At 34.7% G+C, this 27,482-nt stretch overlaps 4 protein-coding genes across 4 annotated transcripts; 2 read left to right on the top strand and 2 right to left on the bottom strand.

The window, feature by feature from the left end:
* Window positions 1-503: 503 nt before the first annotated feature.
* Window positions 504-1,426, bottom strand: LOC123315737 (ejaculatory bulb-specific protein 3-like). Its single transcript, XM_044901567.1, has 2 exons — window positions 1,199-1,426; window positions 504-803 (listed from the first exon to the last, which is right to left on the bottom strand). Exons 1-2 carry the CDS (start codon window positions 1,386-1,388, stop codon window positions 598-600), a joined length of 396 nt encoding a protein of 131 aa, XP_044757502.1. The 5' UTR covers window positions 1,389-1,426; the 3' UTR covers window positions 504-597.
* A 3,537-nt stretch (window positions 1,427-4,963) lies between these two features.
* Window positions 4,964-5,726, top strand: LOC123315735 (ejaculatory bulb-specific protein 3-like). Its single transcript, XM_044901566.1, has 2 exons — window positions 4,964-5,180; window positions 5,419-5,726. Exons 1-2 carry the CDS (start codon window positions 4,991-4,993, stop codon window positions 5,622-5,624), a joined length of 396 nt encoding a protein of 131 aa, XP_044757501.1. The 5' UTR covers window positions 4,964-4,990; the 3' UTR covers window positions 5,625-5,726.
* Window positions 5,727-9,729: 4,003 nt separating this feature from the next.
* LOC123315734 (ejaculatory bulb-specific protein 3-like) lies at window positions 9,730-10,748 on the bottom strand. Its single transcript, XM_044901565.1, has 2 exons — window positions 10,532-10,748; window positions 9,730-10,015 (listed from the first exon to the last, which is right to left on the bottom strand). Exons 1-2 carry the CDS (start codon window positions 10,719-10,721, stop codon window positions 9,810-9,812), a joined length of 396 nt encoding a protein of 131 aa, XP_044757500.1. The 5' UTR covers window positions 10,722-10,748; the 3' UTR covers window positions 9,730-9,809.
* Window positions 10,749-13,654: 2,906 nt separating this feature from the next.
* LOC123315697 (2-iminobutanoate/2-iminopropanoate deaminase) lies at window positions 13,655-14,436 on the top strand. The gene has a single exon (XM_044901526.1). It carries the CDS (start codon window positions 13,683-13,685, stop codon window positions 14,331-14,333), a length of 651 nt encoding a protein of 216 aa, XP_044757461.1. The 5' UTR covers window positions 13,655-13,682; the 3' UTR covers window positions 14,334-14,436.
* Window positions 14,437-27,482: the final 13,046 nt, after the last annotated feature.

Below are 27,482 nucleotides of genomic sequence, written 5' to 3'. Positions count from 1 at the left end.
CGATTAATTAATTTTTGACAATTCTGTGAATGGTGCAAATTAAATTAGCAGTTCATTTACCCACAGAATGAACTAATTGTAAGAGATCTGCAAGGACGGAGTTAATTCGATGGAAAACAATGTTTTTCTATCCTACCTCGGAATAAATGAATAAATCTTTTATATCATATTATTGCAATCTGAGCAATCTACATTAATTACAGAAACTGCAAAAGATGACATCAAAAACATTCAGCAATTACTAATATCTATTGAAATATTCATTTAGAGAATATGGCTCTTACTTCATCAAAGAAACTGCAATCAATGTTCTGGACATTCATAGTTTGTGATCCAAGAAAATTACGAGATATTCCCAATTTGAAGAAAATTTCAGTCTCAGGTCAGCAAGTTTGATGTTTTAGTAAACAAAAGGAATAGGTACTTATGATTCCTTTGAAGGAATACTTTTCAAAGAAAAATAGGGGACCGATGTTTAAAAAAAGATATAGAGTTTTTTTTATCAATGTATTCAGAAAATAACGAATTTTACATCACTTATCAAATAACTGAGGATTCATTTGGAAACTTCATAGACAGCAGTTGACTACTCAACGTTCAGAATCTGGTTAGATCTATTCCTTTAGATTTCAAGATTTCGCCACATTTTGCAATATACTTTCCTTCTGGGTCGTATTTCTCTAAGGTCTTCCTACCATATTCAGGCTTATTCTCGTAAAGAAAATCTGCCATTCGTTTGGTTTCGGCCAACAAATTCTCTGTGCATTCCGCACAACACGTTGATAACATTTCAGGGAAGAATTCTGTGAAAGAAAATACGTAATTACCGGCTAGAATTGACAAAAAAGTTTGATGAGTGTGATAACCTAGGTAAAAGGTAAAAGAAAGAGAACTCATCATAAAAAAAAGTACGAATTCAAGAATATGTTTCAGACAATATTCAATAATTTCAAATTGCTGTACCAATTAGTACCTATACGTTCATATGTATTCAAAGTTTTAGTTGGCGGAAGAGTTAGCAAAAATTCACATAATTTAAAAATAAACAACTAATGTAATGTTAATAAATCTAAAAACGTTGGTATTCTTCCTTTTGGAAGAATAATTTTTTATTTAAAAATTAGGTGTTAAAATGAAAGCAGGGGTGAAAATCTCCCACTTTATTGGGTTTTTGATCAATTTCACCTAAAATACTCACTTTTCAACTCGAAAGCATCTGGAGTACACTTCACGCCATCGATGAAACAGTTGAACATATTCTGTAGAAGACGTCCACTACTTCGCACTGCCTCAAAATCGATTTTTGCCAAAATACGATCCACATCTTTCAGATCACAGTAGGCAGTTGTTGCAACAGCTGCAAATACGCACAAATAGAGAAGTTTCATCTTGCAGGTTTGCTTGAGGAATGGTCTGATGGAATAACTTTACACCCTGATATACCCAAATATATACTAAAGTGATGTGTGACTACACATAAAAAAATCTCCAAATCACAATCATATTAGTCTATTCATCTCCCGTCAATCATTTTTTCTGGTTCTCCTACACCAATAGTAGTCGAAGATGATGATCTTCGAGAAGGAGCAGGATATTAATCAGTGCTCTGTAAAGCTGACCTTCGTGTCGAACTCAAAACATTATGAAAAAAAAAACAATCGTTTAAAATCTCTATTAATCCATATCTAACCGTCCAATTTCAAGGTCCTGACTTCTTCGTTCTAAAAGCAAATAATTCATGAGAGCATTTCGGAGGTATGGAGGTTTCCTCTTTAAGTATGTGTAAATAATCATTCATCTATAAGATTATTTCATATTCTTTGTTTTTGTGAGAAATAGGAATCTTTACAAGAATTGCTCGCGACAAATGGAAATATTATTGGGTTTTGTTATTGTTCGAATCTAGTATTTCAACCAAAAGTCAATATCCAAGGATTTTCTATGGAGGAAACATATAATAAAATAATCATCAGTCTTTATGTCATGGGAGTATTTCAGGAACCTCTTTGAAACTGCCTCAGGTCATTTCTATATTAAAAGAAAACATATTTGAGACTATACCGATCTCTTACAACTTCACAAATTTATTCGTTTGAAATCTGAAACTGAACCTTAGTTTCTAAATTTTTTTCTCTGATATAAAAGTTTCACACTGCTCTTTTTCTTCTTGGAATAGAAATCTACATTCGGTTATTCATTATAACTGAATGTAGATATTCGAATACTGGCTTTCTTCATGAATTTTTCGGTCCAGAGACTTTATACCATGCGATCCTAATTGTCTCCTTTATTTTTCTACACTTTCTTGAAAGACTGGCCTAATGTCATGATTTTCTTTATGTTGATAGTAAAGACCAAGATCAAAGTTGAAGCTTTCACTAGATTTTTCAAATAAATAGGGTTATTAGTTAGATGAAATTAAAAGACAACTTCCACAAAATATTTTAATAATTTCACAACAATTGTTTCGCATACTGTAGCTTCATCAGGTTATTACAAAAATAATATTCCCTATACATCAGCTTTCGAATATATAGGCAGAGGGGACGGTACAAAATAGGTAAAAGAATTGGGGTAGGACGCTGGAAATTCCAAAATTACATGAAGATATTCAAGAGAGGAGACCTATCTATGTCGGTTTGTTCGTTCAAAAGGATTTTCCAAGAATTGATAACAATAGTTTCAATAGAAATGTTATTTTTGTGATAACCTGATGAAGTTACAGTTGTAGCGAAACAATTGTTGTGAAATTATTAAAATATTTTGTAGAAGTTGTCTTTCAATTTCATCTAATTCAAAATGAACTTCCATCAATTAAAGACCCAATCATTCAAATATATGGGTTGTTAGCTGTTTGGATGAAGTTTTACACAATATTTTTATCCCTGTTATAGGACTTTCTTCTCCATAAAAATAACACTGATCGACAAAATTATAGTTTTGTTCTCCCACCTAAGGAAAATATATATATTTTGAATCTTCGTAGCCAAGGTATAAACGCACGATAAATAAAAAGTGGAAGTTAGCTCTTGTTGTTTTTTAATAATTATATTCATGATTTTTAACAAAAACAATGCATTATACTATTGGTAATGGTGTAAAAGATTCCGATCGCTTAGATCTTTTGTCTTTTCTGCTGTAGGACGACTCCAGTATTTCTCTAACGATGGACCAACAATAATCAGCAAGCATAGAGGGTTCCCCTTTGCCTTGGTAGCGTTTTTCGAATGACGCGATGTCTTGATGGAATCGCTCTCCATGCTCGTCACTTACGGCTCCCATATTTTGTGGAAAGACATTAATATGTGATTGCAAAAAGTGTATTTTTAAGCCCGTTTGCAAAAGCCGAGAATCCTCTAGAAAATTTGCTCGAAAATTCATGCGCCGTGAATTATATACCGTTGCATACGCACTTTCGGTAGAATTCTCTGTTCAGTTGCATACAAAATAATCTCTGCCGTTTTCTTGCGAGAATTTTGTAGAGAATTCTCCAGAGAATTCTCGGCTGTTGCAAACGGGCTTTAAGGACATGTTGCATCCCATTTTTTGATGAGCCTGTAACATCGTTTTGACGATATTTACATATTGCGGAGATTTGTGATTGCCAAGAAAATTTTTGGTCACTTCTACAAAGGACAACCAGGCTTCTTTTTCAAAGTCATTCAATGCTGCCAGAAACTGAATTTGTTTCAATAGTTTGTGTATTTTATAAAGTATCGTAGGGTACAGAAGTGCGAACATGGACAATTCACGCATGTCTTTTATTTTGATAACGGGAGCTAAACAAACGTAAGTACTATTATTTTTGTAATAAGGTGAGGAATACCTAACAAAAAAATATAAATCTCTTAGGTGGGACATGTTGCATCCCATTTTTTGATGAGCCTGTAACATCGTTTTGACGATATTTACATATTGCGGAGATTTGTGATTGCCAAGAAAATTTTTGGTCACTTCTACAAAGGACAACCAGGCTTCTTTTTCAATGTCATTCAATGCTGCCAGAAACTGAACTTGTTTCAATAGTTTGTTTATTTTATAAAGTATCGTAGGGTACAGAAGTGCGAACATGGACAATTCACGCATGTCTTTTATTTTGATAACGGGAGCTAAACAAACGAAAGCACTATTATTTTTGTAATAAGGTGAGGAATACCTAACAAAAAAAATATAAATCTCTTAGGTGGGAGGACCCTTGTTGAATAGTGTAATCAAAGAATAGCTGCGATCAGTACAATTATAAAAGTGTCACAATTAATTATATGAGATAACACTTGTGGTGTGGAGAATCATAAAGGTAGGCCAGATGCTTTATATCTGTACATATACGAGGTCAGGACATTTTGGGCTCTGGTTCATAACCAAATCAGTCATTTAAATTGCCAAACTGCTTGTTTTCAAGAAAAAATTATTTATCAATAAATTTGCAGAAAAACTTTCATGAGAGAATTTTCAGCTCAGCAGTTCATTTTCAATAATCATCTGGTAGAATGAATTTTCTGAAACCAGTTTCAAATTTTGCCCTGAGAGAGGAATGTTTTTAAAAAATTGCCTGAATTCAGGGCAGGTTTGAGTGATTGCAAAAATCAATCACACTCATCCTCATCATCTCGTATTATTAATGTTAAATATTTACATATCATTCATCTCCCAAAAAATATTCTTCATTTGACGCATGACCTTGACGTCATTGGGTAAACCTCGATTTTTGACGATTGTTCGGTTTTTTATGAGCTTTATAATTGTGTCTGAAGGTCAATGTTGAATTGAAGGATGACAAATCAACTTCAGCATCTTACATTTGCCGATTCGAAGATAATCAGGTATCAGGTTCTCTTTCGAACTGCCATTGGATTAAAAGAACCAGAAGGAGTGATTGACGGAGGTAACTGGATAATATGCTAATTATGCAAAGGTTATTTTGATGGTACGTCAGTATATTTGGGTATATAAATATTTCATTGGACCACTTCTAAGATAAACTCGAAAGATGAAACTTCTGTATTTGTGCGTATTTGCAGCTGTTGCAACAACTGCCTACAGCGATCTGAAAGATGTGGATCGTATTTTGGCAAAAATCGATTTTGAGGCAGTGCGAAGTAGTGGACGTCTCCTACAGAATATGTTCAACTGTTTCATCGATGGGGTGAAGTGTACTCCAGATGCTTTCGAATTGAAAAGTGAGTATTTTACGTAATATTGCTCAAAAACCCAATACAGTGTGATTTTTCCTCCCCTGCATTTCTTTGAACAATAACTTCTCACAAACATCTTGAAAGGACACCTAACTTTTCTAATTTTATAATAATTAGGTACTCAAATTGTGAGAAATCACGTGAATTTTGCACAAATTCTTCCACCAACTAAATCCTCGAATATATATCTTCGTATTAATTACATTTACGTATTTCTTTACAGAATTCTTCCCTGAAATGTTATCAACATGTTGTGCCGAATGCTCAGAGAATTTGCTGGCCGAAACCAAACGAATGGCTGACTTTCTATACGCAAATAAGCCTGAATATGGTAAGAAGACCCTTGAGAAGTACGACCCAGAGGGAAAATATCTTGCAAAATGTGGCGAAATCTTGAAATCTAAAGGAATAGATCTAACCAGATTCTGAACGCTGCGTAGTCAACTGCTGTCGAAAAAGTTCCCAAATGTGTCCTCAGTTATTTGATAAAAGATATAAAATTCGTTATTCTCTCTAATGTTTTGATTAAAATATAAATATAAAAATAAAAATAAATATTTTTTTGAAAAATCGTTTCCCTTTTTTGAGTTAGCATTACCTACTTCACCGGAATCTTTTGTGTTGATTTTGTTCACCACTAGATTAAAAAACTTTCTGCTGTGAGACTGAAATGTTTCAGTGAATTTGGAGCAGGTGTGATCTGAAGTGATTGATAATTTTCGAAGCTGGCACTGGCTAAGAGGTATAGTAAATAGGTGAATCGTTTACATTCTTATGGATAATATAGTATACTTAGATCAACACGTAATTGAAACACTCATAACCCAAAAATAAAATGAGCTCAGGAAAACTAGATTGAGCAACAATGAGAAAATGCATAGTTTCATACCTTAAGCCAGAATATTTATTGAAATATGAGTTTTAGGTCTTGTTTTTTCAACTCTCAATATCAGATCCAAACTCTGGAATTGATTTGTTCGAATAATGCTCAATTTTTTATCAATTTTCATTTATAGTTATGGTTTTCGGGAAAACTTCTTGACGACAAATGAAAGGTTCTTCGAATCTATCGAATTCTGCTAGTCTCTAGATATAAGGTTAATATGAACTCATTGATAAACAGACTCAATTTTTTACAGTTGAATCTTCTTATGAGGAGCTTCTTTTTCTTTTTTATTTGTGGTGCTCAACTGGGTTCATGATAGTTGCAGAGTGAATTGACATTTGGTGAACATTCTTAGTGAGTGATAATACAAAATAATTCGTACATATAACTATCAACTAATGAAGGGAAATACCACATCGTCAAAAGTCTTGGCCCCCCTTGGTTTCTCGAGAAATAAACAAAATATGTTCTGGAAATGAGATGAATATTTTCCTCTATTTCAACTGCTATATATTTGATGGAATATCTTCGTTTGTTATTCTTTGCTTTATACAGGATGAGACAAAAATAGGAAAAATGAGTAAAAATTCAAATTTATCGATTATTTATATTTGATTAATTATAGTTATTCCACAACTGAATCCAAATTCAATAGTCCGTATTACCACCTCTTCTGCCCTCATCTGCCCAATACGTCTAGGCATCCACGAATCAAGTCATTAATGAAATTTTCAGGCATATCGTTCCATTTTTCCTGAAGGGCTAAACTCAATTCCTGAAAAGTTGAAGATGGGTTTTGGTGATTGGATATTACTCTGCCTAAGTAATCCCATACGTGCTCAACTGAATTCATGTCCGGTGAGTTTGCAGGCCAGTTCATTCTCTGGATATTCTTCTCTTGAAGAATGTTTTGAACCCTTCGTGTGCGGTGTGGTGGGGCGTTATCATCTTGAAAAATGAAATTATCCCCAAATTCGTTGAGCAGAGGAACAATGATTGTTTCGATGATGTTTTCTGCGTAGATGTCACCAGTCATTGTTCTTTCAACTAAAATAGGAGGGGTACGGCGACCGAACATTATACCTCCCCAGCACATTAACGATCCGCCTTGAAAGGACACAACTTCCCGGGCGAAATTGAGTCGCTCTTTTCTGCCTGGACCTCTCCAAATCCTTTCTCGTATCACTTTGCAGACCGAATCGTGACTCGTCCGGAAAAAGTACGTTGCGTCATTGTGGTAAAAGCCAGTCCTGGTGGTGTTCTGCCTATTGTCGACGGGTAGCTCTATGTCCAGGTGATAGCCGAGGTACTCTTAAAGGTTTTCTTGCTCTTTGAGGAATGCAACCGTCTCCTTATGGTACTGGATGAGACTACCCGTCCATAGGTCCTCAAAAAATGACTTCGAGGGCTGTAGCAGATACCGTTCGATTCCTTCGAGTGAAATTTGCGATATAATGGTCTTCCCTTGCAGATGTTACTCTGGATCGACCAGCCACCGGTCTCCGGGCAACACTGTCGGTTTCCAGGAAAAGAGCCACTATGCGCCTTACTGAAGTCCGTGGGATATTCAAACGTTGCGCAATCTGGTGGTTTGACAAATTTTCTTGATGTAGGGCTACTATTCTTGCCCGGTCAAACTGAGAAATTGGATGTCCCGTCATTTTCCACAGAATAATCTCAATATTACAACTCGCGTTATTCGCTGAAAACTGATTAACTTCGAATACACCTGTATTCTCCCGAACAAGAAACATTTTTTGCTGGTTTATTGTTTTCATTTAATTCATAAGATAGTGAAGATTCGACAGACAAAAAATTGTCATGTTACATTACAGTGGAGGACAGATTATTGGTTTCGAAGATGACTTGCTGATTTTGTTTCAAGATGAAACATGGGAAAGCCTGAAAAGACAAGCATCAAATGAATTTAAGGAGCTGGTTAAATGGTTTAGGATAAATAAACTTACAGTTAATACAAGCAAGACTAAATACCTAACATTTACCTCAAATAGAAAAGGAACTCCGAATTTGGGAGATTTAGAAATAGATCCTCAAATGAATATTGCGAAAACACAGGCAACAAAATATCTAGGAATAATTATCGATGAAAACCTCAGATGGGATGAACATACGTCATATATCTCGAGAAAACTGAGAGGCATCCTTTATATTCATAATTCATAAAAGAAAGCATAAATTCTGTTGAACACCTAAAAATGATATATGATGCATTAGTAGTTCCTCAGCTCACATATGGTATAATAGGATGGGGGGGTGTTCTAGACCGGCACAAAAAAAGTATTGATACACTACAAAAATGTATACTAAAAGTTATGTACGGAAAAAGAATCACATTCTCTAGCGAGAAAATATTCCAGATATCTAAAGCACTTGACTTAAGATTAATCTTTGCTCACAGAATTCTCATCAATATTCAGAAAAATAAAATTTCCATCACAAAGAGAGAACATAAATACCCAACTAGAGCAGAAGAAAATAACTACAAAACAAAGAGAGCAGAAAAAAGAATTGGACAGAGGTGTAGTACATATTTAGCTCCAAGAATATACTCCGTTATACCGGAAGATATAAAAAAAAACAAAAATAAATCTAAATTCAGTAAAGATGTAAAGAGATGGATGATTGAAGGAAATCGAGATTTCATAAACAATATGATAAATTCCAGGACCGGATGATTGAAGCCGAAGAGGATAATAAAACCGATTAAGACGAGAAAATGGAAAGGAAAGAGGAAAAATTCACATGAAAAATCACTAACTCAGACAAATATATCTTATAACCAGTCAAGGCACCAAATAAAGTTAAAGTTTTTTTTTTTTTTTATCATAATCATAAATAAACGAAATTTATATAATTTATATCAGTTAGGTATTAATATTAAAAAAAAAAAAAAGGGAAAAAATAAGACAAAATTATTGTTGATTTGTTCATAACCGTATAGAATAAGATTTATTTTTTGCTGTACACAGTCGTTCACCTCCGAGTGAATACTCCACAGCTGTAATTTCGGGTTTATCTGTAATGCGTTGCTGAATAAACTCTATTCTATTCTATTCTATTCTATTCTATTCTATTCAACAAGTTGAGAGTTGATAGGGGGGGCCAAGACTTTTGACGATGTGTGTATGTATTAAGATCAGAACTCGTATTTAACTTCTAGTAGAATTTTTTGCTGGATAAAATAATAGAAACAATGTTGACAGCCTGTTTTACCTTTTTCGTCCATAAAATTGGATATGATGGTTTTTTTCATATATGTAAAACTCAACTTCCTTGTTAAAACCGGAGCATACGCCATTTTGCAATCACTATCAAACGTGTTATGAAGGGTCACAAAAATGTTTTCTACATGTTTCTTCACATGTATCACAGGCAAGAGAACACTATTTGAATATAGCTTGACTCTAATCATGAGAAGGAAGCATAAGTTTCATTACTGATAAGCTGCAATTTCCATATCAATATGTTTATTGTATTTGTTGAAACCTTCATTTGGGATTTGTTTCAATGGAACTATTGATGCCTTGAGTAGCAAAGCATGTTTTGATTATAGGATAATTTCAGATATTTTAATTGTTGCAGTTTAATCAACCGGTAAATCGATTGAGTACAATTACCAAATTAATCTACAAGGTTCAATTAGCATTTATTGAGACTCCATTAATTTCAGATAGCAGTTTTATGCAATTTCATCAGGTAATACTGGTTTAAAACCTAGTTAGGTCGATTCCTTTCGCTTTTAAAGCTTCACCACACTTTGCCAGATACTTTCCATCTGGATCATATTTCTCCAAGGTCTTGCGTCCATATTCCGGCTTGTTTTCGTAGAGGAAATCTGCCATCCGTTTAGTTTCTGCCAGCAAAGTTTCACTGCATTCAGCACAACACGTGGACAACATTTCGGGGAAGAATTCTGTGAATAAAATTTGTGATTTTCGACAGATTACGAACATATTGATTTTATGAGTAATGAACTGATGCGAATGGAACAAACAAAGCAAAAGTAAAGAATATGTTTTCATGAAAATGTTATCCAGCAACTATATATTTTGGGAAAAATTAGCTGAAAATTAGGTACAATCACAACAGGTATAAAAAAAAAATTTTTGAATTTCTATATGGAACTTAAGAATGAATGGAACAAAGAACTTCAATGGGAATTAGTAATGTGTTCCTTAATCTTTTGATAGCTTATCCCATCTTTGGTACAGATAATCCACAATTGGTCATGAATTGTGCAACTTTGACTCTTGTCGTGAATACTATAAAAAACCGTATTTGCCATCTCATATAGGAGAAGGTTTCAGGTAGGTAGTGTACGATACGAGAATGGGTTCATCAAAAAAGGGCCATATAGGCCTCCAATCTAGTTGAGGATTCAATTACCAACTGGATGTTTTTCTCTCTACCAAAAGTACCAAATACTCACTTTTTAACTCGAAGGCGTCTGGAGTACATTTCACACCATCGATGAAACAATTGAACATATTCTGGAGCAGACGACCACTGCTTCTTACTGCCTCAAAATCGATTTTTGCCAGAATACGATCGGCATCTTTCATATTGCAGTTAGCTACTGTCGCAGCAGCGGCGAATAAACACAAATATAAAAGTTTCATCTTTCGAGTTTGTGCGACAAATGATCTAACGCAACATTTATACACCTAATATACTGACGTACAGCTCATCTTGAAAATCAGTGTATCATTATCATATCATCTAATTCATGCGTGTCGTTTTTTTTAGTTTTCCGCTCCATTCGCGGTTGAAGATGAAATCAGATAGGTAATTTACGTTCAATTTAAAAGGAGAAATGTTATTTTGTCATCTTATATGTACTCGATTTGTACATATATGTAAATATTTCAACAATGTTTACTTGAGGTCAAAAGAAGCGCTTTGTTTTACCATTTTTTCGGATTCAACCTAGATAAAGTATCCAGGGTGTTCCTAAATTGAACGTACAAATGAAAAGGGGAGATTCTTTAAGTGAGTTTAAGAAAAAAAAGTCCCATAAACATGGGGTCGCAAACGTTTCGTTTTCGAGATACAGAGTGTTGAAGTTTGAATTTTTTTCAAGTTTATTTCTCATAGTATCTACACTTCACAAGATATTCAACTGAAATTTGGCATAGATATTACATTTCAGAGTTCTCACCACGTGACGTGGCAATTTCGATAGAAGATCTACAGGGTGATATTTTTTCTGGAACACTGCCACCTGTTCTTCTGCAGAACTTTTTTTTGGTGAGCAACTGTTAATTTGAAAAAATGTAAAAAGAAGCTTTGTTCTTATACTAAACTTTTTGGTCTCTTGTAGTTTTGTCGTAACTACCAACGATTTCGATAAAAAAAAATTTGAACGATTCTCTCGAAATTCTCGTAACTATGATAGGAAGGCCAGTTTGTAATCGTTGGTAGATACGACAAAACTACAAGAGACCGAAAAGTTTAGTATAAGAACAAAGCTTCTTTTTACATTTTTTCAAATTAACAGTTGCTCACCAAAAAAAAGTTCTGCAGAAGAACAGGTGGCAGTGTTCCAGAAAAAATATCACCCTGTAGATCTTCTATCGAAATTGCCATGTCACGTGGTGAGAACTCTAAAATGTAATATCTATGCCAAATTTCAGTTGAATATCTTGTGAAGTGTAGATACTATGAGAAAAAAACTTGAAAAAAATTCAAACTTCAACACTCAGTATCTCGAAAATGAAACGTTTGCGACCCCATGTTTATGGGACTTTTTTTTCTTAAACTCACTTAATGAATCCCCCTTTTCGTTTGTACGTTCAATTTAGGAACACCCTGTATAGCTACTTTGTTTTTTTTTTAACGGAGTTGCATTCAGCAAAAACAACCAATTTTTCGAATTCTTCATATATTTTTCATTTTTGAATATCAAATAACTATAAAACGGCGATTCATCCGAAAAAGTACCGCAGATTCGGGTGACTTGGAACTTATCATATTTTCAAAATGATGACCTATTTTTATCTAAAAAAGAGGTTCGAATATGCTTAATGACTCAGACTATTGATTAGGATATATACCATGCTTCAGAATTCGGATATAAATTTTCAAAAAAATAAAATATACTTGTCCCAAGTCACCCACCGATTTGGGAGGCTTGGGACAGAAGTTAAATTCTATTGATTTCTAAACTCTCAAATGGAATAGGTGACTTGGGACGGTGTATAATTTTGAAAAATTAGAATTTGTGATTATATAGTTGCAACTCGGTAAGAAAATCACCTTGTTTCATGACATATCTAATATCCCAATATTCCACGTATCCAGAAAAAAAAATTACACATGCACAAAGTGAAACACATGTTTAGAACACTAGAAAGTATAAGGGCCATAAAAAACGCGCTTTTACTCTCCTCAATTCGTTAATTTTTCCTGTCAATTCAAACGCTCTGGTCACGACAAACCCAACAGGAATTAATTGTTAATCTGACCGAAAAGACGCTACACGATCTTATCAGTTTGTCCCTTCACTCATAAATGGTAAGAAACAAAGAAATATGCAAGGGTACCCCCCTCGTCCCAAGTTACAGGACTGTCCCAACTCACCCGAATGTACCGGTAATTCAGTGGATATATCTTACTTTGTTGTTGTATTATTCTAATTTCTTACATTTTTGTGGTATGTAATGGTTATAATGAAAAAACTTGAAGTTTTAGGTGAAATTCACAGTAAAAACTCTATTCCGAATATCATTCCATTCAATATTATCGTGAGATTATTATTTTAGGTATCTTCCTAAACGGGCCAAATTGGAAAAAATATGGCGAAGAGAAAAAGAGTTGCACATTAATTCCAGGACATCGAAAAATTCGTCAAGCTACGAAATCTTAATGTCAGCATTCATGTGACAAATGTTAAGACTGGGCTCTACAAGTTTAGTTGAAGCTATCTCACTGCTTAACCCACAGATGACAGCTAGAGAGTTGATCATTCAGACAATGAATAACACAGAAAAAAAATAGCAAAAATAAAAAATAATATTGGGCGTTTATTGAAATGGGAAGTTTTTCAATTTCAATTGGGAGCCAATGCTCTGGAAATTTTTGAATTTAACTTCTACTTCGATTTCCATAGATTGTCCTTTACTGGAAGAGACTGAATACAATAAATTTTTTGGAAATAGCTTCTGTACATTATTTCCATATCAAAGGTTGCAGTGGGTTAGGCAATATAGGAACTGAAAAAAAAATCATAATTTTTTCCCTAAAAACGATATTTCCAAGTGAATTCTGAGCGTTAGTTCTTTTGATACCTACTAGAACCGAAGGTCAAAAAACACGGGTTCATAATTAGAAATACTAGGATTTGATTAATGCTGTTGGTGGGTGTTATTTTCATCCTTCTCTAAAACTATTGATGATAAGACAATATTCAGTCTCCAACAACTATTTCCATCCAATAAACACGATTATCGTTAATGAAATATCTATCTTGTTTACGTGCGTTCATAGAATCTCAATGCATGACCCTAAACTGACCTTTCACAGATTAACATAAGGAAGAATAAAAGGGAATTTCAAATGCTCCATTTGCACAGTGATATATAATGTTGAATCGACAACTTCTTTCCGGAATTTACAGGAGGGGCGATGACCTCATTCAGCGCTTCGTTTTCGACAAACGAAACCTCCAATTCCGAAAACATTATTCGAACGTGACATCGGTGACATCCATCAGTCGCGAAAACTGTGTCAACCGTGGTGCCAATTTTGACATAACCTGCAGACCACTCATGGCATCTCCCCAAAACAAGGCGAAGAACAAGCAGGAGCCGACAGTCAGGAAAGTCATTTTAACGCAATGTGCACCAAAACCAGTAGGGCCTTACAGTCAAGCAGTGCAGTTCGGCAATACTCTATACGTCTCCGGCGTTTTAGGACTGGATAAAAACAAGATGGAGCTTGTTGAGGGAGGTGTTGCTGGTCAAGCCAAGCAAGCCCTGACGAATTTAGGGCATATTCTGAAAGCCGCAGGAACAACCTACGAGAACGTGATAAAGACCTCGATATTTCTTGCCAATATCGGTGACTTCAAGGAGGTGAACGATATCTACAAGGATTTTTTTTTGAGTAATCCTCCAGCGAGGTCCACTTATCAAGTTGCAGCCCTTCCATTGGGAGCCCTGGTCGAGATTGAAGTGATTGCTGGTACTGGTGAGATTGAACAAGCATCGTGTAATTGTGGCAGTAAAATTTAAACTAAAAAACAAACACTCAAGATAGTTGATAATCCAGACTGAATATTTTACAATATGTATAAAATGAAGAATTTTTGAAAGGCAAGTAAAACCTTTAACCACATTAATTATTCCTTAATTTTTCATCCATAAGTGTTAGAAAAATATGGCACTATGGTCATAAATCAACAATCTGATCATTAGGGAAAAGAATACATATTAAGTATTGATCATTGAACATTGAACGTAACAGCCGATAGCACTTAATCAAGACAGATTTGATGTGGAAATTGCATGCCAAATAACTGCACGATTATCAATGTAAAAAATAACTGCAATAGGAACTCTCACCTTGATCCTTCTGTGAGTTTTTGCAGTTCATTTATCTTCTATTCAATTCATTTGTCTATTCCAAAATCAATATAATTTCCGACAAGTTAGTCAAGGTTAGCAACAATGAAAAGGTGCTCTTTTTTATACTACCTAAGTAATGTATCCTGAGATATATCGCATGAACTATGGTTCAGTACGAAATACTCATCCGAATGAGAAACAATCTGAAATAAAAAACAACACTATACTCACTGCATGGTCATTCTTCTACAAGTGAATATTAGAAAAATGTTAGTGATCAGTAAGGTATGTATGGATAACATTCAAAAACCCAAAAATTCTATATTTCTGATGAAGAATACCTTGATGTTTATGCTTTTAACTTCCTGAAATTGTGAATTTACTTCATTTCATTCCCAGAACCTATGAATTGGATATTTTTAAGGAGTCATTTAACTGTTTATGTAGGTATTTGACAGGCTTTGGTTGAATCAAAACTAATCCACATCAATATGGAGTTGCAGAAAATATAGAATAAAAATCCTTTTCAGAATATCATCACCATATGCTTTACTGATGCTTATAGTAAAAATATGGAATGCCTTTTGGAAGTTTTTCGGTAAGATAGATAGGTAATTATTTCATCAACTTCCCCATGACCCTGAAAAGGAAAATATTATTTGATTCCTGACACTGTTATGTAATTAATAGTGAAATTTTCTTCTCATTCAGTTTAATTTAGAAGGAAGGAAATACATTCAAAGAGATTACAGTTTACTTTACATCTAATGGAATTTGTATTATCAGATTTATGATACAATAAACGAACTAAGACAGAAAGAAGTAAGTATATATACATCAAGTTTTCATCGAAATAAGTTTTTTTTTTAATTACCTACATTAATGGCTTCTCTAACACTCGAAGACAATCAACCAGTCAATCTATAAGACACTATTCCGAATTCAGAAGTTTTGATGAAAGTTTAATGTCTGGAATTAAGTATGATTTGGATGGTAGAGTATGCGCAATCATGGGGTGGTACTTTTGTCAGAATTCAATAACTGTTTTGGTAGAAATTGCTGGTTTAGTTAGATGTAATTGAAAAAACTGATCGTCTTCTACTAGAGTCTGAATGTTTTTTGCTTATTCACTTATATATGAGGGGTTCAGAGCTGAAGTGAACCAAGTCCATGCAGCCTAGTTTTGAGATGAATGGCTTAGAAGTTGTTTATCACCAATTAATTCAAAAGTGACTTCTTTAGATTTTGAAAGGTTAAAATGTAAGCAGATGCTTACATAAGAATAATAATAAATAAAGAAGTCACTTTTGAATTAATTGTTGATAAACAACTTCTAAGCCATTCCTCTAAAAACTGGGCTGCATGGACTCGCCTAACTTCAGCTCTGAACCCCTCATATTTGAACAGAAAACTGGAATCAGGAGAAGGAAGCTTTAAAAAACGTCAAAAATTCTGTCTACAATCATTGCTGTGCAATGCTTCCTTGTGAACATCCTACAGGTTTTAGTTTTGAATCAATCAAGCTCAAATTTGGCACACATCTTCTATAGGCTGCAGAAGCCCAAGAAACGATTGAAAAAACTGTTGAATTTTTTTCCTATTTTCCTCTTTCCTCAGAGAAATTGGTTCTGTTCAATTAGCAGCTGGATCCATCTCAAGGATTGTTCCAGTGAGGACCATGCACCTCCTTTTGAGAACTTGGGAGGAATATTCCTTAGAATATTGACTTCTAGAAGGGTTTGCTCTTTTAGAATATGTAGGTATAATATTTAGATCTACGATTATTTTCCTAGGTAAAAAACTACTCGAACGTTGACCCAAAAAGAAGGGGTCGGTTAAAACTTCATCAAGACCGAAGATGAATGAAATTTTCAGATTAAACACTAGAAGATGTGCTCTTTCGGATTATGAATCACATTCAGATTTACGATTATTTTTCTGGGTAAAAAACTACTCGAACTTTGATGACCAAAAATCACCAAAAAGATAGGGTCAGTTAAAACTTCCTCAAGACTGAAGACGGAACGATTGCGCCGAAATGGATGAAATTCACAGATTTATTACTTGAAGAGTTGCTCTTTCAGAATATGTGTCACATTTCCATGTGCGGTTACTTTTATTGAGAAACAAACAACTCGAAAACTGACTTTCGAAAATTTCCCAAAAAGATGGTGTCAGTTAAAAATTCGTCAAATTTCAGTGTTCATTACTAAAAGGGTCGATCTTCTAGAATATGTATCATACTTAGATCTACGATAATTTTTCTGGGAGATACACTCCTCGAAACTTCATCTTCAAAAAATTCTCGAAAAGATGTGGTCAAATGGTGGCAAGATGTGGTATATAATGTTTCATCTGAATCTAAACGACTTATATTATTTCAGCTGAATATTTCCACAATCAGAAAGATTGTGAATGAAGAGCATAACAAAGAATTTCCTTCTATTGGGAGACCCAAAAAAGTGGAGGCATTTGATAATTTTATGTTTGAGTGAATTAATACGAAATGTTCACTACAGGATTTTCAATGAATGTCATCGTAGAATATGTTCCCGAAAATTGATTTTTCTATTTTTCATTTTACTTGTCCTTTACATTGTAAATGGCTTAAGGTACCAATAAATATCTAATTATTATTATTATATCAATGATGAACAGCCACAAATACGCTCCAGTTGTCCTGTTGATTGATGTTTATTCATGTGAATATTTTGTCCAAAGGTGAAGTTCATCTTGATTTGAAACTTCCTTTAATTCCTTTTACTTTTTAGCAAGATGATTTTCGTTGAAGAATTTAACATTCTTGTAATTATCTGTTAATTCCTTCGGGAGATACCCATTCCCAACCACTGGTCATATGGTTTTCATCTTCGGGTTAATATTTTTGAAATCCACAACTGATGTAACGTATTCAAACTTTAGCCAAAGAAGATAACCAACATTAACTCTCCTCAAGCTAGTGCATATTATGATATTATACTGATCTCTTGTATTTTCCATGCAAATACCTGGATTTGGTATGCCTCCAATCAGTTTGTATAAACTTCAGTTATGTTCGTCACATACTTTTCGAAGAGATTCGACATTGTGATAAAATACGTAATAACAGAAACTTTTACGTAGAACAGGTAACATAGCGTTGATTTAAAATCCAAAAATGTTTTGACAAGCTTCATAACCCCACATTTTCGTACTATACAGAGTGAAATGTGACAAATTTCCATGGCCAGCCGAGTGCTAAAATGAAAGTGAATGGAGTATAGAAGAGTTGCTATTCTAGAATTTGTTTCTCATTTAGATCTACGACGATTTTTCTGGGAGATACACAATAGTTACAAAAAACAGATTATATGTTCCTTTTCTCATGAACCTAACGAATTGTTTGTGTCGGAAACAACCTTTTCCTACTGGCAGCGAACCCCGACTGGAAACTGGAATACGTTATACGAATACAATAATCCGACTTCGATCTTTTCCGAAGAATCCCCCCAGAATGGCGCACATTATTAACCTTTCGTCGACCGTTCCGCAAATGATTATGGTGGCATAACTTCAACTTGGCCGTGGCAAGTTTTCCAATTTTATCTATGGACATATCTCCTTTATGGGAAGGACTTCGTCGGATCAGGACGCTCCTTCCAATTTTATGTCTTGAGGGCATTCCGATTCCGGATCCCCCGATTAGATTTGGCTGTTGGAATTGATGGAGTAATTCATATTCCATCGTACGAAGGGTCGTAGTGAAATGATTTCGAACGTGACTTAGTTGTATATTTATAACATCACCGGCTATTGTTTTTGTTCTTTTGGGAATTCAGGAAATCTTTCCAGATCCAATCTTATCAGCAGAAGTGGGAGAGGAATTTGCATCACGAAATTTAATCAGAAGTTATGTGAGTATAATATCATCGGATTTCGTGAAGGGTCTGAAATATTTGTGGTATGGTTTGCTCGTGGAGGTTATTTTTAGAAGTGGTGGACCGATCTTTCAAAATCTGGTACTAAAAATTTTGTTTATTTATTCATTGAGATTTTTATTTGTTCGTTCATTCATTTCCGAATTTTTTTTCTTTCAACTATGTTTCCATTCAAAAATGTTATACCTAGTGTTAATTTCATGTTGTGCTGAAAAAATTTATTGGAGAATATTTTTAAGGCTGTGACTAGAGTCCCGACTCGGGATCTGTGTCCAGTCCCGACTGACGAAATCAAATGACCAAACAAGTGTCTTGGCCTTACTCGGATCCTTGTCCAGTCCCGAAATTGTAAAAGGGTTTTGAGGTTATGTTCGCAAATCGAATAATACTATTATATATTATCTATGAATAGTTGCGACAAAATTCAAGCAGTGATTATTTATCCAAAAATATTGTGGGCTTTTTCTAAATCAAGATTGAAAAGACAGGAGAAAATACTTTCTTGGAATTTGAGAATGGAAGGAGCAACAAAGTATGCAATTCTAAGTGGTGAGAAAGTTGAGAATTGCTCTTTTTTCTCTTTATTAATGTGATAATTTGAAAATAAAATATACTTTAACAACACTTCTTTCGTAGTTTCACAGCATATCACCTAAACAAAATGATAAATGTTTATTAACAGAAACTTCACGGACAAAATGACATACTATGTTATTTTGTCTAAATGTTAACAAAAAACAATAAAAAATCATAATTTCATAAAACAACCAATAATTGCAATGAAATTTACTGCAATCACTAGATACTTCCTTACTTTATCGAATTTAGTAGCAATAATCACAAAAAAGCAACAAAAAACTTACCAGAGACAAAAGAGAAAATCACTGTAAAATAAATTTTTGTGGGCACGAAACACGTTCGAACTGATTACTGCGGCGTGACTGTGGGAATCGTGCACAACATTTCACAGTATTGTAAATATGGTTGCCTTCCCATGGTACAGTTGTTGAAAAGTCGCTAAAGCACACCAATTTTGAAATAAGGCGACTATGTCATTTTGTACATATATGTTATTTTGTACCTATTTCCCCTAACCTTTTATTTTATAGATTACTGAAGCTTTCCAGGTTCTTCTCAGGACAGAACCAAAGTGGCCACAACACAAACATAATCGAAGAGGTAAAAGATCAAATGGAAAAAGCCCAACAAATCGCCAACTGAATAATAATCCCAGCTCACTGTACATACACTTAGTTCGAAAAATATAATAACTAATAATAGTTCATTCATAAAAAGAAATATGAGCACCCTTTGAGTAAAATGAAAAGGTAGATTATTGATGTCCATAATTTTTTTAACAAGTTGTTCAAGACGACTTGATAAAATAGCAAAAAATGTTACGATCTGAATCGATGTAGCGTTAGACCATAATTAAAGTATCAAACTCAACTCTATTATCGAAAATGAGTAAAATAGATGCTGATGATGGTAAGACTTATTGGTCTTAATCAGGGCTGCGCAACTCTCACTATAGGAAGTACATACTTATATTAATAAACACCACCCAGCTAGCAGTGAGATCACTCTCTCCTTGACCCTTAGAACATGGTATCATATATCCATATGGTCTATGTAATTTCGTTTTCCAATCCAATTTGATCACTAATGAAAACTACATTTGTACTGTTCATCAGTTCATAATTTCATCAATTGTGAAAGTGCACACTTCACTGAATGGAGAGCTTTTGAGTCTTTTAACACATAACGATTTATCGTAAATTTTGAAATTATATGAGATTTGATACAAGATTTCTAGAGGGTAAGGAATAGCAGAGAATTATTCAAAGCTAACTGCGATGTTTCAATCATTTAAGATGATCCTGTGTTTAATAATTTCAACACACAAAAAATGAATCCACGAGAATAATAAAGAAAAAATTTAAACAAAATATTTATACATACATAAATAAATGTTGGGAAAATTAAAAGGTCCATTTTGAAGTTGAACTCACTCCTGAATTCCGAATAAGTATATACTTAAATATGTTTATACATTTCTTTTTCGTTTATATACCTATACCTCAACGGATCAGTGGCGCTGGAAGTGCTACCACTTAACGAGGTATTTTGGGATATACCCTATTTTCAGTTCTTTTCGCACTCTCTTGCAATCCAGGGATAGGTAAAGGAGTACTTGAAAAAGCTATTTTTATTGCTTGCCAAAAATTCTCAAAAAATGCTTTTAAGAGCTGTAGGTATTTGTGATAGTCTATCTCTATTTTATTAACAGAACGAGGACACTAAATTCAATAGGTAGGTATAGTCCATATCATACTTCATCTTCTTAATTATTCTCAAGTATATTTTCCTTCATATGCCTATATTGAACTACATTCTGTTGAATTTTTGGGGAAACTTATAAAGCCGCAGAAAAATCTGATACTAATTATTGATGACATTTGAAGGAAACTGTATTCGAAAAGAATACTCTTAAAATCACAGAAATCACACAAAATCAACAATGTCATTATTTATTCCTCACTGAACTAATGCCCATATAATGAATCTATGCGCACACTTACCCGCGCACACTTTTAGCAGTAAGCCAAATTTTAAATGGACGTTCTTATAGAGTTGAGCAGCTAAGAGAACCCAAAATTTTTCATCATACATTTAGATTAATATGCGCATGATCGAATAAAATATTGTTTAACACTGTCGGACTCGAAACTTGGACCTGGCAGAATTTGTAGAGATACTGAAAATTAACAAGAAAACTAGTGAATTTGATTGATTGCAAATAAAAAGTTGACGAAACGTCGCACGGCGCACACCTATGAAAAACTAGTTTGGGGATTCTGCGCCCTTGCTTCGCCCAAATGAACCCCTCTTTCATACATTGCATAGTCAAGATATATACGCACTGCGCACACTTACCCTCTGCGCTCAGTTACCCCAGATGACTCTACTATTGACAGTGCTGACCTCTCTACTTCATATCCAATAGTTCCACCAATAAATCATGAAAGAAGCTCATCCACCAAAAGATAAATTGGAACCATCTGACTGTATGTTTGGTAGCGTGGCGTAGTTGAATTGGTCGAAATTCTCATTTTTCCTGACAGCGTTAATGTCAGATGGCGCCATTTCTTCAGGAAATTTCCCTCTAGCCCTCATAAGGTTTCTCTTCTGAATAGATTTTGAGCATCACCACATCTGTTTTTCACACTTTATCTACTTAAGATGATGAAAATCGAAGTAAAGTATTTTCTCAGGTTCTCCCTTCTTTCTTCTCTCTTTCTTTCTTTTCTTGAAAATATTTTTTCCTGATGAGTTCTTCCATTACCTCCTTCGGAACACCTTGTGATGAGGAATTATTTGATTTATTTGGAGCCCTTCAAGATTGAAGGAGATGATCTATTTGTTCTAGAGAAAACGTCCTCCAGTCCTCCAGAAACACAAAACTGCACGCATTTCTACATCTTGCTCAATATTTATGGTTAATACAAGATAAGCAAATTTTTGTTAGAACTAATTTTGTTGAACAAATTTCCTTGTTCTCAGAACTTCATTTCCAGCTTTCTGTATTGGAGATTGCAGTAACTTCGGCAGTATTATCCGGGATCCTTTGGACTTCTTGAACTTTCGCTTGCAAGGCTTCGTCCAGCCTTGAAAATTGATCGATATTTGCTAATAACAGCCATCTATCATGCTGATTAGGGAATGAGTCAGATATCAATACCAGTAGACTAACGATTTCTACATCCATTCAAATGTCTGTTCCAATCCTTTCATTACAGCCTGGTAGACAGGGCCGCAATATTGATATTTATTAATTCACGCCTGTGGGGATAATTGCGTTTTCAGAACGGACATAAATACGATCCAAACGATTATGGAAATCGTCCATCCACGTCTGTCTGCTCTTTCAACGTGGAGTTTTCGTTCTCGGGGCCCAACAATGGCTTGTAAATCAAGTGGAGGATTGGCATGTGGTGAGGTGCGGCCGTCAACTTGACATTGATTGATCTTCCCAGCGTTGAGACACGATATGCTCGCATTATTCACTGCCAACTTCGGTCGAAGCCGGCTTTCAAGTAGCTGAGATGGATTAAGGTGATTTTGGATTGTTGGATATGTCCGCCGATTCTATAAACTGATTCAGCAGAAATTGGACCCTTCGTATATCCGGATAAGACGGGAAAGATGCCCTCAAAAGTTACTAGATCGATGATGATGATCTAACCCAAAGAACCGTTCAATTCATTGAAGTATTTTCTGATTTTGACCATTTATCACGATCATGATCGGTGAAATGAATCTTCGGGAGACATCTTCTATATACATTGAAATTACCAATTAGCTCCGTTAGTTTGTATGGTAAAAAATGCTTTAATTTCGAAAACAGTTGAACAAACTGATAAATCAAAATATTCTCCATCCCATCCTGCATTTATCGGCCAATTGTCGATTTCTGCTGAAGAAGTGCACGAGTGATATACCAGATTATGCTGCATTCTTCGAACAAACAGTAATCAAAAGGAGAAATGTCAGGAGAATACAGCGGCTGTGGTAAAACAATCCACATCAGCCTTTTTTTACTACGTTTGTGACATGAGACCTAGCGTTGTCATGCAGAACTGCAGAAGAATAACGAAAGTATACTTATAACGTAATAGCATATTCTTCCTCCATGGAATTGTATCAAAATATGAATGCCTCTATCCAGTCAAAATCCGATGTAAGAAAATCATTCTTTGTTGCATTTGAATCAGCTGTTCACAAGTGAATAATTACCTTTCAAGATTTTCAGTTCACCAGACTCCAAATTGCTTAGATTTTGAATGTTTTCCATGGATAAACCAATTTTTAGTCACTTTACACAATAATGCAAAAGCCTCTTTCGTTTGAATCGGATAATCACCCAGTAATGAATCCAATTCTTTGTCTTCAAAGTTTTCTGGCTGTCCAGAGCTCAGTCTTGTGTTCAACTCTGAAATAACTTATTTTGAAACGGTTTGGTATATGATTTATCAGTTGTAGCATTTTCGTCATGAGCTTCCATGAGCATCAGATGTGTGATTGCGGAATTTTTTTGTACGCATTAAAGAACCTCTCCCAAATGCTGTTGAAAAGTTGAAAGAAAATTTGATACATTTAACACAATAAAAACAAGGTTTTTGTATGAAACTTCAAGCGATATGAGCTGAATATCGTTGAGAGATATCTAATCTCTCTGAAGATGCCGAAATCATCTGTCTCGGTGGAACCTTAATGTCAGTCAAAGCCATTTTTTTGAAAACGAACCGAACTAATGTGTACTCTCAATAGAATCTAGATCTCAATATAAAATCATGTTCTCTATCACACCATTTATATACCTATTAGAGTACGACAGGGGCTTTTCTCAGATCATATAACGTAACTTACGAACAGGATGTATACAGGGTGTTTTCAAATTTGAGGCTTTTTTTTGACAGAAGGTAGAACTCGTTTAACCAAAAATTGTCTATATAAAATATCCAAGATGGCTGAGATACAATCCCTAGTAGTTCGACAAAATTTCATTGAATTTCAAGTACAGGACTGTGGAAGGTGACTCCGGCATCGCAAAAATGAAACAAAACATAACCATATGGCTGGAGAATGAATGGTTCAGTACCAAGTTCATTGGATTAAATGCTTCCGGTCAGTTTTGAGAGAATCATAATTGTTGTATGGTGCAATTTAGGGTGAAACAAAATGTAGAAAATCGAGGCAGTTTCTTGAAATTTCTTATGTTAGTTATGTTGAAAAATTGCTATGATGTTTCCCCATTTCATCCCATTTTTACGACGATTGTTGGAATGTTCGAACATGAAGATTGTGATGCCAATTGTGAAAAAATTCGTGAATAATTTACACGAATTTTATTGGTCAGATTTTGAAGTACATATTATTCTATTTTTACACTTGTGTTGTAAGTCTCTTCTGTCAGTTGGTATCGGAATAAGCTATTTCATAAAATCGTGTGAGTTACTAAAATATAATGACAACAATTCGGCAAAACTAAGTTTCCATTCTCATTACCACGTAAATATTGAACGAGCTAATATTCTAAACGAAACAACATGGTCGAATCAGGAGATACGTTTTTTGCCACTGCTTTGTGATAATTCAGCTAACAAATGGTCTAGGGTCGTATTAGGATCTATTTTAGTAATTATTTTCAATTTTTCTTCAACTTTGTCATTTTGAAATTTTTGTACACCTGATTTTTGGTGAAACGCTTCATTTTTACCAGTTCCACCTTCTGTTGAAAAAAAAAGCCTCACCTTCAAATACACCCTGTATATGTGAATGTCAGCTTAATCGAATGCTGCCTTGTGGTGCCAAAACGTTGTGAAAGATATTTAGGATTGAAAATCCACAGACTCTCATATTCGCTTTGAGGTCATGGAATAAAATCCGCAACAGAAACGAAAAAGAAGCCTATCACTTTCCAGCTTACATCACGGTGTCGAAGGTCCCTACCGAAAAAATACGGTACACCCATGCCCATCCTTAAGGAGTTCTTCGTCTGTTGCCGTCATAATAACAACCCACGTTGGTATACCATCAATCATGGTGCAAATTACATGTGCAGCTCTCACACGTAAGAATTATGACTGTCATTTTGGTAATTTCATGGCACGCCACATAAGCTCGGTTTATAATCAAGACTCCTTTTAACTGTCGAGAAAAACCCTCGGTAATAATATGCAATTCAGGTAATTGCACGGTGAGAATGAATAGCTTTAATTTTACCATGGGTAAAAACTACATTATGATAATATCTGGGCCCTGCTTCGAATTTAATGATGCCGATGTTTATGATTTAATATTATGGTTGTTTTAATGGATTTTTCTTCGACCTACATGAAAATATGGGTTTTTGGATCTGTTTTCATTGAAATTGTTAATGGTCTGGCAAAGGAATAAAGGGGTTATTATGTGTTTTTATCATATGTAGAATCATATAATGACTGGGATAATGATGACATCATCATTTTTCATCCATTTTCGATAGACTGAAAAGTCTTTATCACTTTATTGGATTCTTTCTGTTGTTATCTCGATATCTTTTCAATTGGTCACCTGGTGTTCTTTTGTAAATGCTCATTCTTCCTGTGGATCGTAGTCTATTAGTCTCCTTAGTTCTAAATTTGGATATTCTTTCTGCGTTTTGAGTGTGTTCTCGGCTTTCCTCTGCACAAATTCCGTCTAAGTCTATAAGTCTGTTTCCAGTAAACCAGGGTGCATCTAGTGAGGATCGCAGCAGCTTGTTTTATGTTGTTTGGATTCTCTTCACATAGCAACTGATCTCCAACGGTCAGCCGAATACTTAAGATAGCTTTGATCATATTCAATTTAATCTCTTTCGACATATGACTCCTTCTGCCTATTAGTGGGTAAAGCTGGTCATCGCTGCTTTGGTATTGTCAATCGCTTGTTTTATATGGTTCTCTCAAGTCAGACGTCTGCCTAGTGTGATCCCTATAGATACTTTTCTTCGTTTTCCATTCCAATTCTTCACCTCCCAGACTTTTCTTTTGCAATATTATTGCTTGACTCTTATGAGAGTTAAGTTTGATTTTCCACTGACACCAGTCGTTTATTTCATCAGCAGCTTTTTGAAATCTTCGTTCTAATGTGAGCATCTCTCTTGGATTCTTTGATATCTCATGGATATCATATGTGAAGTAAGAGCCCTAGTACTGATATACTTGGAGTTAAGGGCGGTTCCAATTTTGAGGGGGGAGTGAAGGGAGGGTGCATGGCCTCCCCATTGAGGACTAAAGAAAAATATTCCTTCATATATCGAAAAAGGATTTAATTTTTCTCTTCAAATAAGAGTAAGTTTCAAGGTATTTTAGAGTTATTTCATATCAACAAACACCTTACAGAGTTTCGAATAGGATTTAATGCCCTCACCCAAAAATCACCCCTGGAATGGTTGATCTAAGTTTGATGAAATTTCGAGAATTTCGAAAAGTTGCTCTTTTGGAATGTGTATCACATTTTGATCTCCGATGATTTTTCTGGGAGATAAGGAAAAATTTCCGAAAGTGATGGTGTCAGTCAGAAAAATCCTCAAAAACTAACGGTTGCACTAGGCTGCATGAGATTTCGGGATTTATTTCTAAAAGAGATGATATTTTCTAATATGTATCGCATTCAGGCTTAAGATGTTTTTCGGTAGATACGCGTGTTGAAATTTCATCTTCGAAAAATTCCCAAAAAGATGGGGTCAGTTAAAACTTCCTCAAGACCGAATGGTTGTGCCAAGATGGATGAAATTCTCAGATTTATTACAAGAAGAGTTGCTCTTTCAGAACATGTATCACATTTAGATCTGCGATTATTTTCCTGGGTAAAAAACTACTCGAACGTTGAACTTCCAGAAATTACCAAAAAGATGGGGTCAGTTAAAACTTCCTGAAGGACGAACGGTTGTGCAAAGATGGATGAAATTCACAGATTAATTACTAGAAGAGTTGCTCTTTCAGAATATGTATCAAATTTAGATCTACGATTATTTTCCTGATGGGTAAAAAACTACTCGAACTGACCTTCCAAACATTTCCAAAAAGATGGGGTCAGTTGAAACTTCCTCAAGGACGAACGGTTGTGCTTAAGATGGATGAAATTCACAGATTAATTACTAGAAGAGTTGCTCTTTCAGAATATGTATCACATTCAGATCTACGATTATTTTCCTGGGTAAAAAACTACTCGAACGTTGACCTTCCAAAAATTACCAAAAAGATGGGGTCAGTTAAAACTTCCTCAAGGACGAACGGTTGTGCAAAGATGGATGAAATTCTCAGATTAATTACTAGAAGAGTTGCTCTTTCAGAATATGTATCAAATTTAGATC

This window comes from Coccinella septempunctata, chromosome 6 (assembly GCF_907165205.1).
Source record: "Coccinella septempunctata chromosome 6, icCocSept1.1, whole genome shotgun sequence".
NCBI classification, from domain to species: Eukaryota; Metazoa; Arthropoda; class Insecta; order Coleoptera; family Coccinellidae; genus Coccinella; species Coccinella septempunctata.
This window is presented reverse-complemented; position numbering and strand designations above follow the sequence as displayed.